Below are 16,776 nucleotides of genomic sequence, written 5' to 3'. Positions count from 1 at the left end.
AAAGGATGCATTTGGCTCTTTTTTCTATCTTGCACACTTCCTTGCCATGCCATGTGATGCTGGCCGCCTTGTTTTCCCAGATGGCCGCCTTGTTTTCCCAGATGGCCCCCTTGAACTTGAACTTTTCAGCCTCCAGAACTATAGAGTAAGCATTTTAGAAAGGAGAAAAAGTTTTCTACAGGACTTACAGAGAAATATTCAAGCAGAGGTGGGCTGGAGTTAGCTGATCCTTGTTCACAGGAGCTGATTATTAAACTCTTAGAAAATTTTCCAGCCTATTATTAAATTACTAGTGGTTTGACTATGCCTTTAGTGGAAGTGTTTACACCACAAAAATTGGCAAAGGCTGCAGATCAGGGTGCTTTCCTCTGAGAGCCAATTGTTAGCATATCACTTAATCCAGAGCTTAGTTCTTAAGGGTGAAATGTGGCATGAGATCCAGTTTCTGTACCACTGGTGATGCTCTTCCATGCTTGAGAAAATGCCCAAAGTACCAAGACACTTCTGGAAAAATATGGTCCCTTTGATTATACCTGCAAAATCTCTAAACAAAGTATTAAGACCATAATGAGTGAAAAGCTTCAATTTTCTAATTAAATTCTAAAATACTTAAAGCATGGATGTTGGCTGAGTGCAGTGACACATGCCTATCATCCTTGCTACCCAGGAGGTTGAGGTAGCAGGATTACAAGTTTAAGGCCAGCCTTAGTATTTAGTGAGAACATGTTCCATGAAATAAAAAGGACAGGGAAACATAGATAAGTGATTAAGCACCCTTGGTTTAATCTCTAATACCAAAAATAAAGCACAAATGCTGTCATTTTAAAACAGGTTCTTTTATCAGTAGTTAGCTCACACTTTATTGTCCTTCCAGGATCCTGTCATTGTTAACATTGAGCTTTTGCTTGTGCATTTCCTCCTGCCTAAAACCTAACTACTGAAGTCCATGCATCCCTGAAGCTCTGAAGTCCTACCCCACCTCTGGATCTTCTCTACACTCACCAGACCCCCATGCTACCTCTGGATTCTGGTTGTTCCAGCTGTCCAAAGGATTTCTTCAGCACTGATTTCCTCAATGTTTTGACTTGCCACTGTAATATCTGGTGAAGGTACACCCATGGTTTTCGGTAGCAAAAGAGGGACACTTGCCAATGTCTGGAGACATTTTTAGTATGACACATAGAAGTGGTATTGTTATTAGCAGCTGATGGGAAGAGGCCAGAGTGCTGCAAAACATCCCACACTACACAGGACAGACTCCCCCTTCCAACGATCCAACCCTGAGTGTCAATATTGCTGAGGTGCAGAAACCCTGAGGTACACTCAGTGATGGCATTCTGTATGCAGCAGAAGCGAGCATACAGCCAAGCAAAGACTTCTAACTATTAGTGGCAAAACAGTGCGGCTTTACCCACCCCAGGGTTTATTCCAGAACATATTTCTTCTAGCATGTTCCTTCCTCCCTCATTCTTCCTCCAAACCCTGACTAAAAATAGAAACAAATCTAAGTTTCATAAATTGATGGGTACTGTTTAGTTTGATTATGAGGTATCTCCCCAAAGCTTCTATGTTAATGCAGCAGGTGAAATGATTAGATTATGAGACCTATAAACTAATTGGAGGATTAATCCATTTGATGGATTAAAATTTTTTAAAAACTGAGTGGTTGCCAGGCACCATGATGTAGACCTGTAATCCCACTGGATTACAGAGGCTGAAGCAGGAAGATTGCAAGTTGGAGGCCAGTCTCAGCAACTTAACAAGACTCTGTCTCAAAAGATAAAAGGGGGTAGAGATGTAGCTCAGTGGTAAAGTCCCCCTGTGTTCAATTCCTAATATAAAAAAAAAAAAACCTGTATGGTAAAAAAAATAAAATACTGATAGGCAGGTGGGGCATGGCTAGAGAAGGTAGGTCACCAGGGATTGGAAGGTTCTTTTGGCCTCTGAAGCCCCATCCCCTGTCTTTCTGCTTCCTGGCTACCATCAGCTGAGTAACTTTCCTCTATTACACCTTTCAACTATGATGTTCTGCCTTTCCTCAGGACCAAAGGAATGGAGCCAGCTGACTATAGGCTGATCCTCTGAAAGCATGAGCCCCCCAAATTTTCTTCCTCTAAAGTTGTTATTGTCAGGTATTATGGTCCCAGTGACAAAAAGCTCACATGGTTTCAATAATGAGTTGTCAGGGGGAGCTGATGAGGTCCGAGGTACATCATCTTCTTGAATATTGTGGGGCCTCCATATCTTTCCAGAAATGTACCCTGTGATCCTCTACTAGAAAAGTGTCTCTACTAAAAGTGTCATTTTTAAATTTTTGCAAGAAAAATAATTGAAGAATTTTCATTAAAATATTAGCAATGGTTATTTCTGAATGGTGATATATATATATGTATGTGAATGAATGTATGTGGGCAACTTTTCTGAGAGTGAGCAAAATGGGGAAAAAACAGAAGGCCCACTCTAGTGTCCCTGCTAGCTGCTATGTTTGCCTCTGTCATTGCCCTCATTAAACAGTGGCTTAAGGACCATCACCATAGATTATTGAGCATATTCTCCCAGGGCCTGGTGCAAATTAGAAAATGTTTGGTAAGTTAATTAGAGCAAGAACAGCAATACATTTACTGAGCATTTCCTGTATCCTAGGCATTGTTCTTAGAATTTGATATATGTTAATCGTCATGAGATGAATATTCTTATTCTTTCCATTTTGCAGCTGGTAAAGACTGACATAGTTAATTTGTTTTCATAAGGCTGCAGTCTGGCTTCCATTTAGACACAGGATAGCATCTTGGTTCTGAATTAGGTTATATTCCTAATTAGGAAGTTGATTAGATTTCATGTCTAGAATTTTATATGGAAATTAATTGAATCATATAGTCTGAATTAAAAGGCAGAATTTAACATTGCAAGTCTGAACCAAGTACCAGGAAACTAATGTTCTTTTTTTGGCATTTTTTTAAAAAACTCAGATCATTTTAGATTGTAGACTTCTCATTGATAGTTGGGGCAACCCTTTGGGGTTTGGCTTTCTGCTGTTCATGGCCTTTTAAAATGTGAACTCAAGGCTAAATTTATAATTAGTTTACATTTTCTCGCTACTTTTTTTTTCCTTCTCAGTAATATAACTCATAATAGACAAGTCAGATTTCATTTTTAAAACCTACCAACCTTCATTATTGCCATCTTTTTTTCTTCATATTTGCTTTTAAAGAATTTCTGAAAGTTACTTTTCTGTTATCTAGAACTGCTTTAATATGGTAACCCCTAACTTTATGTATCTATAGCAAAAGGTTTAAACAGGCACTTCTCCAAGAAGATATGGTGCTGGTCAATAAACACATGAAAAGATGTTCAAAATCATTATCCATTAAGGAAATGTAAGTTAAAGCAATGTAAGATAATACATATACCAATTAGATTGGCTAAAATAGAAAATACCAAATACTAACAAGAATATAGAAGCCACCATGTTCCTCATACATTTAGTGAGAATGTAAAATGATTCAGTGACTCTGGTAAGCAGTTTGGTAGTTTCTTACAAAGTTAGAGATATATTTATCATAAAACCCAGCAATCATACCTATAGGTATTTACTCTAGAAAAATGGAAACGGAATTCATGCAAAAACCCATGCAATAATGACCCAAATTGGATATAACATAAAGACCCTTTAATGGATGAATGGGTAAACAAATAGTGGAATGTATGTTTCTGTGTGCATATATTTGTGTGTATGGGTGTGTATATATGTATACACACACACACACACACAACACAGCACTACTCAGTAGTATAAATGGATGAACAATTGATATGCCTGACAGTGTGAAATATTGAGAGAAATCAGTCTTAAAAGGTTACATACTATATGATTCCATAGAAAATATTTTAGGAATGGGATTGTGGCTCAGTAGTAGAGCACTTGCCTAGTATGCACAAGGCCCTGGTTTCAATCCCCAGTACTGAAAAAAAAAAATTCTTTCAATAACAGGTTATAGCAATGGAGAACTGATCAGTGTTTGCCAGAAGTTCTGGTTGGAGTGAACGTGTAACTTCCAAAGGGTTGTATGGGGCCTTTGGGGGATGATGGAACAGTTTTATTTTCTGGTTATAATAATAATTGTTATAAAAAGTGAGAGGAAAGAATGAGTGAGAACATGGAAAATTTTTTTTAAAAATAAGTTCTCTGGTTAATAGTACTAATATCAGTTTTTTGATTTTGATCATTGTATTGCACTGATGTAGAACGTTATCACTGGAGGAAACTGGGGAAAGGGTTCACAGGAACTGGACTATTTTTGCAACTTCTGCATTAGTCTCAAATGATTTCACAATTTAGTTGGACATGGTAGCACACACCTATTATCCCAGTAGCTCAGTAGGTTTTAGGCAAAAGGATCACTAGTTTCAGGCTACTTGAGCAATTTAGTGAGACCCTGTCTCAAAATTAAAAGAAAAAAAAAACTGTTGGGGATTAACTCAGTGGTAAAGTGCCCCTGGGTTCAAATTGAAGTAGTCCCCCCCCCCCACACACACACACCAAGAAAAAGATTTTACAATTTAAAGCTTTTTTCTAAACAATAAATAAAATTCAGTTCTTAAGTTGCCCTAAGCACATTAAAAATGACCCCATGTGGCTAATAATAGCCATATAGGGTAGTGTAGATGAATATTTCCATCAACTCAGGAAGTTTTATTGGACAGTGTATGTTCTCTGTTCTTTGACTATTTCACATTCCAATATAATCTAATGCTTTCTTGTACTTTCTGTTATGATACCTTATTAACCAGTTGTTTTGGATTAGGAAAATATTTCACCTCTTTACTTTCTGAAATTTCAGAGGAAAAACCCCTGTTTTATGTCAGTTTAGGAATTTATCAGATACTGATAGATAATTGGATATTTAAATTTTTCCACACTCACATATTTTGCCTCTGGACCAATTTTATCAACTGTATTAGGAAGTAATCCTAATATCTCATATAGTTACCCTACAATACTTTCTTGACATTATCATTTGTGTTTATTTTCTCTTTTATCCTTACCCAAAAGCTCTTCAAAATTTTTATATTTCTAAAAAAGGTGCTCTATATGTGTAGTAAGAATTGAAATGCATTCTGCTGTCATATATGAATTTTTTTTAAAAGGTGCTGTTTCTTCCCTGTGTTCTGGATATAAACCTTTTGAAAATGTAATTCCTTCATTGCCATGTTCTCATCTTTTGTTCCATTAGACTTTTTCCTCTTTGTCTTCTTTGTATTTTCACTTCAAAATTACTAGGTACCTCCTTTATTATGGAACTTCTTTCTGCTTCAGTTTCATCCATCCTGAATATATCTAGTTTTTTATAATCTACTACCTGAGATTTAAAGACAAGGAAATGGAGGAATGAATAATAGTTCAAGATACACTCACATAATAACAGAGTTAAGACACTAAGAAACAGATGAATAGTGTGTGACCCAGCTGAAGAAAACTGCAGAGAGAGAGAAATTAATCTAAACAAATATTAGATTAAGATTTATATCTTCCTGGATAGAAAATCTGAATATTATGTCAGTGTTCTTCAAATAATCCATGTTTATTGCAATTGTAATCAAGCTCCAGTAAGATTTTTCTTGAAATTGATAATTCAGCAATTCATATGGAAGATCATGTAAGAACATTTAGAGGGTTAAAAAGAAACATAATTAGGGAAATGGGGAACGTTGCCAGGGGTAGTAGAACTTAATAAAGCAACAGTAATGTAGTAGTGTAGTACTGGCATAAAAACAGTTATCGTTGGATCCAAGGAACCAGCAATTATATTTTAACCAGTGTAAGAATTCAACATAAGAAAAGATTATTCATGAATTATTTGTATTTATTGTTTCTGTAATTCACAAGTCCCCAATATGTATATGTGTAAAGGTCAAGAATAGATAGTTTACCAAAGAATAAAAAAAGCAAAATAAAATTTTCTAGGATTAAAGAAGTAAAATATAAAAATAATGGAGTTGAGTTTCTCATTATTAAATAGGTAAAGATTTTTTATTGTTAAAATATGCTGGTAATGGTGCAATGAAACTTATACTCTATTTCATTGCTTTCATTGTCTGTTTCCTATCATTGCTTTATTGGCACCATTCTTGATTCGACAGTGTGGCACATTCTATCCTTGAGCAAATCGTATTGGCTGTGTCTTGAAATAATATAGTATCCGAACATCTCCACAGTTAGCTATCCTGGTCCAAGCCCCCCAGCCTTCTTTTTTTTTTTTTTTTCAGGTGTAGTTGGACACAATATATTTATTTTATTTATTTATTTTTATGCGGTACTGAGGATGGAACCCAGCGCCTCACATGTGCTAGGCAAGCGCTCTACTGCTGAGCCATAGCCCCAGCCCCCCACCTACTTGTCTGGATCATTGCAGGTAGTACCTAACTTGTTTCCCTCCTTATCTTACATCTCTGCATCTTTGAACACACAGCCAAAATTCACCAACTTAAAATGTGAGTGATCATGTCATTCCTCTGTTCAGTTAGCCATCAGTTGTTTCCTGGTTCTCTCAGAGCTCAGGCCAATTTCATTATAATGATCTACAGACCCTGCATATTATAGACTTCCACCTTTCATGTCTTATGCCCCACACTGCCCCCCTTGCCTTCTCAGCTCCTACCACTTTAGTCTCCTTCTAGTAAATAAAGCATGTTCCCACCTCAGTGCCTTTGTACTTATGATTATTCTGCCTAAAGTGGATTTATCTGATAACACTTCCTTGACCTGCTCCCTGTCTTCTTTCAAGTCTCTATTCAAGAGGTCATTGAGGTCTTCCTTTTCTTTATAAAACAGCACCTTCCAACTTTATCTTTCCCTCCTTCATTTTTCTCCATAACATATATCAGCATAAATAAGTTATATGCCTATTTACGTGTTATTTTTCTTTTTCCAACTAGATTGTCAGCTCCATAAAAGCAGGGACTTTGTTTTAGTCACTGCTGTATTACTTAGAGCCTGGCATATAGTAGGCATTTATTTATTGAATGGTTACATTGATAGAATCTTTATGGAAAGCAACTATAACATGTTCTGAAAGCCATGTTTTTTAATGTAGGAGAAGGATTAAGTAAATTGTGTCCACTTAATGAAGAGAGAGAAATATCTGCATTGAACAGGGTCTAAGAGGTTTGGATTAAGAACAGTAATGAAGGCTGTTATTCTCTAAAGAAAAACAAAATAATTTTCAAGTACAAAGGAAGTTTCAGCATTGTGTATTGGCAGTCTTTGATCAGACTTGGTCAATGGAAGCAAAAGGTTACTGCAGGGGGAAAATAGAAAATAAAGTTAGGTGGATGGGAACAGATGTTGAAGGTTTTGAAAGTAAATCAAAAGAGATAGAACCTGCTAGATTCAGTGGCACATGTCTATAATTCCAGAGACTGGGGAGGTTAAGGCAGGAGGATCACGAGTTCAAGGCCAGCTTCAGCAACTCTGCAAGGTGCTAAGCAACTCAGTGAGATCCTGTCTCTAAATAAAATACAAAATAGAGCTGGGGATGTGGCTCAGTGGTTGAGTGCCCCTGAGTTCAATCCCTGGTACCCCGACCCACCCCACCAAAAAGAATTTCCACAGTAGTAATCAATGTATGAATTGTTGAGCTTTGAAAGACAAGAAAGCTATACAAAGCGAAGATTAGTGACATATAAGGGAGCCAAGAGAGTGGGATAAGGAATATCAACTGGGAGGCAGACACAACAGGGCAGGTAGTAAGGAGGGTAGAGTGTGACAAAACAAAGGCCTATATTGAATCAGCAATCAGTGATGTGACAGAGAATAGGGGTTAGTGATTAACTGCATGCAGGATGCAAAGAAAGAAGAAATAAATGCTTTATATTAAGAAATCATATTTCCTTTTAATTGTTTTCTTCTTTTATTATAGGTTTCTCTATACAGAAAATGGATTTTTTAAACCTTTGGAGAACTCAATTATCACAATACTTCTATACTACCAACTAAGATTTATGGCAGTAAATTTATGACAATAAATTTCCTAATTATAGAACTGCTGAAGAACTAAAAAAGGACATTCTTTCATAAAAATATTATAGTATCATATTACTAAATAAAACTAAAAAGCACATTATTAAATTATTAGATTTGTTAATACAAGCACACAGCTTGTATTAATGTGCAACAGCTACTGACACTAATGGTTACCAAACCTCAAATTTAAAGGGTTTCTCTTCATGGGAAAAATTGTATAGTGGCAAGAAACCACTAAACATTCTCATTAAATATATTTTCAGCTAAGTGTCATTTAGGAGAATTTCCTTGAAACAAGTTCTAGAACGTTCCAAGTCCCACCACTGAGTGGATTTGGTATTATGGCAGCAACTTACAGACTTGTGGTTAGTACTGTGAACCACTACAGCAGCGTGGTGATAGACCGACGTTTCGAACAAGCTATACATTATTGCACTGGAACCTGCCACACCTTCACACATGGAGTTGACTGCATTGTGATACACCATAGCGTTTGTGCAGACCTTTTGCATATCCCTGTGTCTCAATTCAAAGATGCAGATCTGAACTCTGTATTTCTACCCCATGAAAATGGGCTTTCCTCTACCGAAGGTGACTATCCACATCAGGTCCTCCCAGGCATACCGAGAGTCAAGAAAGTATCCACATTTCAGAATACCTGTAATTTAAAGGATATTGCTGGAGAAGCAATCAGTTTTGCCAGTGGAAAAATAAAAGAATTTTCCCTTGAAAAACTCAAAAACTCTAACCATGCAACTTACAAAAAGGGAAGGAAAGTTAAGTCTGACTCATTTAACAGGAGGTCAGTTGACTTTGACTTGCTCTGTGGTCATTATAACAATGATGGGACCTCCCCATCCTTGGGTTTACTTCGGAGTTCCTCAGTTGAGGAAAAATCTTTATCCCATAGAAACTCACTTGATGCAAACCTGACTTCCATGTTCTTTCAGAACTTCTCTGAAGAAGATCTTGTTACTCAGATTTTGGAAAAACATAAAATAGATTCTTTTTCTTCTGGGACTGACATAAAAATGTGCTTGGACATCTTACTGAAATGCTCTGAGGATTTGAAAAAATGCACAGATATCATAAAACAGTGCATAAAGAAAAAGTCAGGAGGTAACATTAATGAAGGAAGTGGTAATGATGCAATTTCTAGCTCCGAAACTGTCTATATGAATGTAATGACCAGGTTAGCATCCTATCTGAAAAAGTTACCATTTGAATTCATGCAGTCTGGGAATAACGAGGCCATAGATTTCACAGAACTGGTCAATAATATGCCTACCTTACAACTGACTCCCTTTTCCCCAATATATGGTTCTGAACAGCCCCCTAAATATGAAGATGTTGTCCAGCTCTCAACCCCTGATTCTTCACAGTTTCAAACTCTCGAATTACAAGATGACAAGCATAATTCTAGGATAACAGACAGTATAAAAGCCATTCCAAACACAAATTCCTTATATAGCTTGGAAGTAAATGATCCCAGAACTATAAAAACTGTCCAGCTTCAATCACTGCCATTAACCATGAACCCTTTAGAGAATGTTTCTTCAGGTGACTTAATGGAAACTCTTTATATTGAAGAAGAGTCAGATGGAAAGAAGGCATTATTAGATAAAGGACAAAGGACAGAGAATGGTCCAGATCAGGAATTGTTAAAGGTAAATGAACACAGAGCAGAATTTTTAAACAATGGTACTCATCTTCAAAAATGTCCTGCAGCAAAGCAAAATGAAATTGGTAAGATATTTGAGAAACCAATTGCTCATCTACCTGAGGAAGATCCTGAATCAAAAGTTCCTAAAGTGAAAGCAGGAGACCAGAGAGATTTTATGAACCCTAACAGTCAGGAAGAGATAGATAAATTGTTAATGGATTTGGAATCATTTTCACAGAAAATGGAGACGTCTTTAAGACAGCCACTTGCCAAAGGTAAAAACTCCAATTCTCAAAATATTCACAGTCATTTAACTGCTCAAATCCCTGTAGATCTTGAGCCTAAATCTAAAGTGTCTTCACCTGTGGAAAAAGTTTCACCTTCCTGTCTAACAAAGATTATTGAAAACAATGGACACAAAATAGAGGAAGAGGATCGAGCCCTCTTACTGCGAATTCTGGAAAGCATTGAAGACTTTGCTCAAGAACTAGTTGAATGCAAATCAGGCAGAGGGAGTCTATCACAAGAAAAGGAAATGATGCAAATTCTACAGGAGACCTTGACGAGTTCCTCTGAAGCCAGTTTATCAGTCTGTAGAAGTCCTGTTGGTGATAAAGCCAAAGATACAACTTCAGTGGTTCTGATTCAGCAGACGCCAGAAGTGATCAAGGTAAGGACCTAACAATCTTGAGTGCTGAGAAGTCTCCAAAGAAGTGTGTTAATGTTTGCACATTTTATAAACAAAAACTATTTTTGTTAACTGCTCCATTTTCTATATTAAAAATCATCTCACCTACGTTCAGTAAGTAAAAAGCAAAGGCTTTATAGTCAAGCTGTCTGTCTTCAGCTGCCTTCTTTATACCCTTCATCTTTGATACAAATCCATGACCAAAGAAAGCTACTTAACCTTTATATCTTATTGTGTATAGTGGAAATAGGATCAAGAAAATGTATGTTAAGCACAAGCATTGCAGCACAATTCTTATTCAAGTTGGCTAACAGTCCTCATCCTTCCCAGGCAACCAAGAGATCAGTACTTATTTCATGCTTTTGTAGACTCTTATAAGGTGTACAGTAGGGTACAAGAGAGGACATGGCTCTTAAAGAACTTAAAATCTGGTTGGGGAGACAAAACAAACATTCCTAAAATAATACATGAGCATGTATCTGAAAATATGCATCTGTTGTTAATGCAACAGATCTTCCAAAAAGGTCAAGGCTAGAGTATATGAAATTTGCTTCTCCATGCAAGTGATAATAAATAAATATTAGTCTAGAATCCCAGAAGTATTTTCAAAAGATTTTTAATCTATCCTCCTACTTATAGCCCAGAAAAGCAATTATCTGCCCACTTATATGTATGTGTTTCTTAAGGCAATAAGATTATTCCTTGTTCATTTCACAAGTCTATAGGTTAGCAGGGGTCTCTTTGTCACCTCGTTCAAGGACGCAGGCTGATGGAAGACCCATGTTCTTACTGTTTCTCCATTTCCCTATCTGGAATATGTGACTTATGAGTTCACTGGAGCATGGGGAAGAAAGGGATGGGTTTTTAACTATCTCATCCCCTGACACAGCACTGTTCACTTCAAATCATACTCCAGGTCTTCCAACCTAAAACCTGTGAAACATACAGAAACACTTAGACTATTTGGTAAGCATTATCTCTACCACATGTTGGCATGTGTGGATTCAGACATAAAGCCAAATCAACAAAATCAAATTGTAAAATAATATGAATTATTTTGAGGTGTGCATTTGTGTAAGAAATATAAACACATGGATACGCCAAATACAATGTTTTTTAAATTTTTTTTATTAGTTGCTCATGACAATACAATAATCTTGACATATCATACATTTGATTCAAATGGGGTATGAATTCTCATTTTTCCATGTGTACAGGTTGCAGGATCACATTGGTTATACGGCCACGTATATACATAAAGCAATACTGGTGTCTATTGAAATACAATGTTTAAAACAGTGGTTAAACCTGGGTGAGGAAAAGATACAACAAAAGAAGGGTGTGTCAGGGGGCCTCAGAAGTGTGATGTTCTCTTTCATAATCTGGGTGGCATATCCCTAAGTATTTTGTTGTAATATTTATGCCTTTTTATATATGCTTTAATGTTGCATGGTAAATTTTTAAAACTTGAGTATTAGACGTAGCATATATGTGACCAAATTAAAAATCCAATTATATATTATTTTAGCCTTCTCTTTAAAATTTTTATTTGATCAGAAAAAAGGGCATATTATGATCAGATGGATCACTTTTACTCAGTATGTTTTGTGTGTATTTTTAGTTGGCCAGTGACACTTAAGTTTAAAACAATACATACCTTAGATTGTTAAATGGTGATTTGGGTCTGAATATCCTCAGACATTCACTGTAAAATCTCTATGTGAGTCTCATTTGTGTTTTCACAAATTTTTTTAAATATTTTTTTTAGTTGTAGTTGGACACAATACCTTTATTTTATTTATTTATTTATTTTTTATATGGTGCTGAGGATAGAACCCAGTGCCTTGCACATGCTAGGCAAGCGCTCTACTACTGAGCCACAACCCTAGCCCCATAAATTTTAATCTCTTTAATTAATTTGGGTCATCACAGAAAGCAAAACTGTAGGAATTAATTATAAACATTATGAAAAAATATTTTCATATTCACATAAAATACTAATATGGTTAATATTTTATAAAGGAAAGAAAATACCTATATAGCAATCCCCAAATGATAATAATGTCCTGAGAGCTACCAATTGTTGTGAGCTAAAGCATGCTAATACATGTAGATATATTATCTCACTAATTTCCCTAAAATAATCTTGTCCATTAAAATAAAAATGTCTACTTCTTTGGGTGACCTATTTCATAACTTTATAATCATTATCCAGAAACTTCTATTGTGATACAGCATTTTGAATTTTATTCAACCCTCTTCCTCCATTATCCCCTGTGAAAAAACGAGATAGCTGGGGAGTAGGTCCCTTTGATATCGCCAGTCTAAGTATACTAAAAATGCTGCACTGAGATCTACATGAGCTTCCCAGTTTTTCACAACTACAGACTGAAATCAGAATCTGATGAATATACTGTCTTTCAATATTCTTTTAAGTGAATTCCAGTATAATAGAAAAAAATTTGAAAAGATTTCTGCTTGATAAAAATTGAAAAAATTATTAATGAAAGCTAATATTAAAGAGAAAGGTAATATAAGATGTTTCATTCAGGCAGATGCTTAATGCAAAAAGGCAAACCATTCTTCCAAGGTGACACACACCTTGAATTCAGTCGCCTCTCATTTTTCTTTTAATCTTCTCTTCTCGTGAAATGTTTTAAATCAGTAGTTGGCAGACTTTTTCTGTGAAAGTATTTTAAATATTTTAGTAAATATTTTAGTCTTTGTGTGCAGCAAGTCTTCTTTGTATTTTTTCTTTCTTTTTTTTCTTTTTAACAATTCTTTAAAAATATAAAACTGGCCTTAGCTCCAAGACTTAACAGAAACAGGCAGTGGGCCAGATTTGGCCCATGGACTGTAGTTTGTCAACATTTGTTTTAAGCAAATGGAAAAGTGTGATGAATCATATAAAAAGTACTCTTGTCACCTACCACATAGTTTTATCCAATATTAATGTTTTGCCATATTTGTTTCAGATCTCAGCTTTAGTGTTTTCATTATCATTAGCATTACAGTCTTAAAAAATAATCTCATACATAGTTGAAATCACTAGGGTACCCCTCAGTACTGTTCTTTTTCCAGAAGTAGCTACTATCCTTCAGTTGTTGATCTACCAGTTTTTGTACAATATTGTCTTTCATGTTTTTTATTCTTTTAGAGTGTGATCAAAGAATAATAAGAAATAAAACAGAAGAGGTAAATTGAGGCCAATTTATGAATGACTTTGTATGCTATGCCAAAGAATTTGTCTTTAAGGAAAGTGGGAAGCCAAAGAAGACTTTTAAGCAAAACATTGTCTCAGTATGATATATTTTTAAAGGATAGCCAATTTTAAACTAAAGCTTATTTTCTCTTTTTGGATAGCTGAAAATTTGCCAGTTGTTCAAATATTTTAATTAATAGGGCATGCAAGCAGTACTTTTTTATTTTATTTTAATTTTTTTTTGTTATAGTTGGACACAATACCTTTATTTCACTTGTTTATTTTTATGACATAAATGGTGCTGAGGATCAAACCCAGGGTCCCACATATGTAAGGTGAGCGCTTTATCACTGAGCCACAACCCCAGCCCCTATTTTATTTTTTTTTAGTGTCAGTGGACCTTTATTTATTTATATAAGGTGCTGAGATTTGAACCCAGTGCCTCACACATGCTAAGCAAGCACTGTACTATTGTGCTATGACCCCATCCCTACAGGCAGTACTTTCAAATGACATTGATGATTATCCCTAAGAAAAAAGGTTGATATGAGAGTATTATATGTTATTAATAATTTAATAGGTATTTCAAAGTAATTTCCCAAGAGTAAAAAGTATTTGTTGTCCATAAATAATTGAAATTCAAACTTGTGTTGGGAAAGGGATCCAAACAGAAAATTCTAGGAAGATTCTGAGAAATTACAAAAAGAATATTGGTCTGGATTAAAGATCAGCACTATAGGCCCATGACCAAATCCAGACTGCTGCTGACAGGTCCACAGCACACCTACTCATTAACATCAGATCTGTGGCCGCTTTTATGTTCTATCTGCAAAATTGAGTAGGAACACCAGAGACCCCAAAGTCTAAAATTATTATATCTAGTCATTTATATCAAAAGTTTGCTGACTTCTGTTCTAAATATTCCCCCATAGATCAGCAAAGCAGATTAGATTAAAACTCTTCTAACCCAATTATTTCTCCTCTAAACTTTCTTACATTGTCTCACACATGAGTTTTTGGGTGACACCTAATATTTAAACCATAATACCCAGCAACTCTGGAGGCTGAAGCAAGAGATCACTTTTTATTTATTTACTCTTTTCATAGTAAATAAGTCCTTTATGAAGGATTCTGACTATAGCTGTCCTCTCTACTCTTCAGTCACCATTTATCTCTTGACTTAAACTGGCTTCTTTTTCATCTTGTGTCTTGAATTCCTCTTTCTTTTTTTCTTACTTTGCACAAAAATGTCAAATTATCTCTGTATATGTATTGGTTAACAAATGAGTCTTCATGCTATGCTTTTTTTTTTTTTAACAAAGCCTCCATGTGACAGTAGACAGCCGTATAGGTTCTAGACTAGCTAAGACATACAGATGGGCCTGCAAATAAGTCAAACAAGAATAAGAGAACAGTTCGTAGAAAAGGTGATGTGACTGAAATCCAAAGGGGTTTCATAATTACAAATGAATGAATTCTGAAGACATGTTTGACATATAGAATAATGGAATAATTTTAGAAAAACAAAACACTAAGAGTCTATGCTAATTTGATAATTCACATAATAAAGGATACCTTAATTCTGTTTTATTTCCATCCGCAGATGGTATTACTATCATTTTTTAATCTATTTTTAAACTTTTGGGGCAATATCATACTAATAATTAATCATAGGTTAAAATAATAAACCCTAATTACCCTTAAAAACATTTATTTTATTTAATTTTAGTAAAAACAAAGACAGGTAAAACTTCTATTTCTATAATCAAAACAATGGATGGGGAGAGGTCAGATTCTTCAAGAAAGAATTTAAAGTAAATTAAGATTTCTTTTTGTAAAAACAATAATATTCAAGACTAGTTAAACCGATAGCTTTCAACTAAGAACGCATTTTAAGATTAGTAAAAAGTCCAATTAAAATCTAAATATTTTTAAAGAAAAGATTTCTTAAGATTAAAAAGTAAAACTATTGTCAACATATTGATAAGTATAGACTTCATTTGGACCTGTTTCAGTAGGGTGGTAAAGATCATTTATAGTTAATACATAATTTATGTTTAGTTCACCACTGTATCCTAGAAACCTAGACCAGTAGTGACTAGCACTTAGTGGGTGCTCAATAGATATTGTTAATAATTGTCACTTTTAAAGGGACTTATTTGTATGTTATGTTTCTGTAGTGTTTAGATTTTTCCTTATAAAACAACATCATCCTTTTGTAAGAAGAAAAAATAAAGTACTTTTTCTAAGATACCCAGGGAAATCCCACTATCTCCACCGGGATTGAACACCTAAAACTAGGCTTTTCCTAATATAACCATCTTCAGAAATTATCTGAATAAAATGATTACTTCACAAGCTTGATTAGGCCATACCTTGCAGTTTTCTGACTTCATAAAACTGAGAGTCAGATTCAGACCTTTAAATCAAGAGTTCTGCCATTTCTCCTAGGTTACAACCAAGCAGTAACCACTCAAGACTAGATCTGACAGTTTTGTCAGCTATCCTCATGGATCGAATTTCCGAGACCATGGTGTTTACCCTGAGAAGTGCTTTGCACCCAAGTGTCCTAGCTCCATCAGCTGTTGTATTTCAAGCATATCACTTATTATTACCAGGATAACTTGAGCATCAATTCAGCCTTCTGTTTTGATATCTATGAATTCAGCTCTTACCCAAAATTACTGAGAAATTATTCTCATTCATATTCATTCCCCCCTGGCCTTTAACATGTCAGTGAAGTAGAAACCCCTTTGTTCCTTCCAACTTGCTGTGAAATTTATTTTATTTGTAAATCCAAAATTGATTTCTTATCTCTATAATGAGCAATCTCCAACTGAAGTAATTTCTCAAGGAAAAAGGGAGGAAGGAAATCAGACTAACAAGGATGGAGATATCCAGAAAACTAGAAATTCTAGAAATCTTAAGATTTACGATACCTAATAATTTTAGGCTCTTCATTCTCTTTTGCTTCCTTAGATTCTAGAAGTATATGTACCCCAACTATTTGGAAGACTAAAAAGCAAAAATATTAGATGGGGGTCTGTTATTTGTCATGGAATGTGTTCTATCATTTGGAGGCAGTTGAAACAAGACAAAAATGTTTATTAGATTTCCTCTATAATGCATATGCCTTCCTATTTTGCTGCAATCAGTGAAGGTAAAGGCTAGAAGACAGGCTAAGAACAAAGACTACAGAT

General features: G+C 35.2%; 1 protein-coding gene across 5 annotated transcripts in view; it reads left to right on the top strand.

Moving 5' to 3' along the window:
- Positions 1–16,776, top strand: part of Ppp2r3a (protein phosphatase 2 regulatory subunit B''alpha) — a 160,729-nt gene that overhangs the window by 44,346 nt on the left and 99,607 nt on the right. For 3 of the 5 annotated variants that reach the window (XM_076868994.2, XM_076868995.2, XM_077110448.1), the window contains one exon: positions 7,920–10,356. The exons of the other annotated variants lie outside the window; for them this stretch is intronic. In XM_076868994.2, coding sequence (XP_076725109.1) covers positions 8,365–10,356 — 1,992 coding nt within the window. In that variant the 5' untranslated portion in view covers positions 7,920–8,364. The remainder of the gene's footprint in view (positions 1–7,919; positions 10,357–16,776) is intronic. 5 annotated transcript variants of the gene reach the window in all.

Source organism: Callospermophilus lateralis, chromosome 10 (assembly GCF_048772815.1).
Source record: "Callospermophilus lateralis isolate mCalLat2 chromosome 10, mCalLat2.hap1, whole genome shotgun sequence".
Classification (NCBI taxonomy): domain Eukaryota; kingdom Metazoa; phylum Chordata; class Mammalia; order Rodentia; family Sciuridae; genus Callospermophilus; species Callospermophilus lateralis.
The sequence above is the reverse complement of the archived record's forward strand: the minus strand, read 5'-3'. Positions and strand labels throughout refer to the sequence as shown.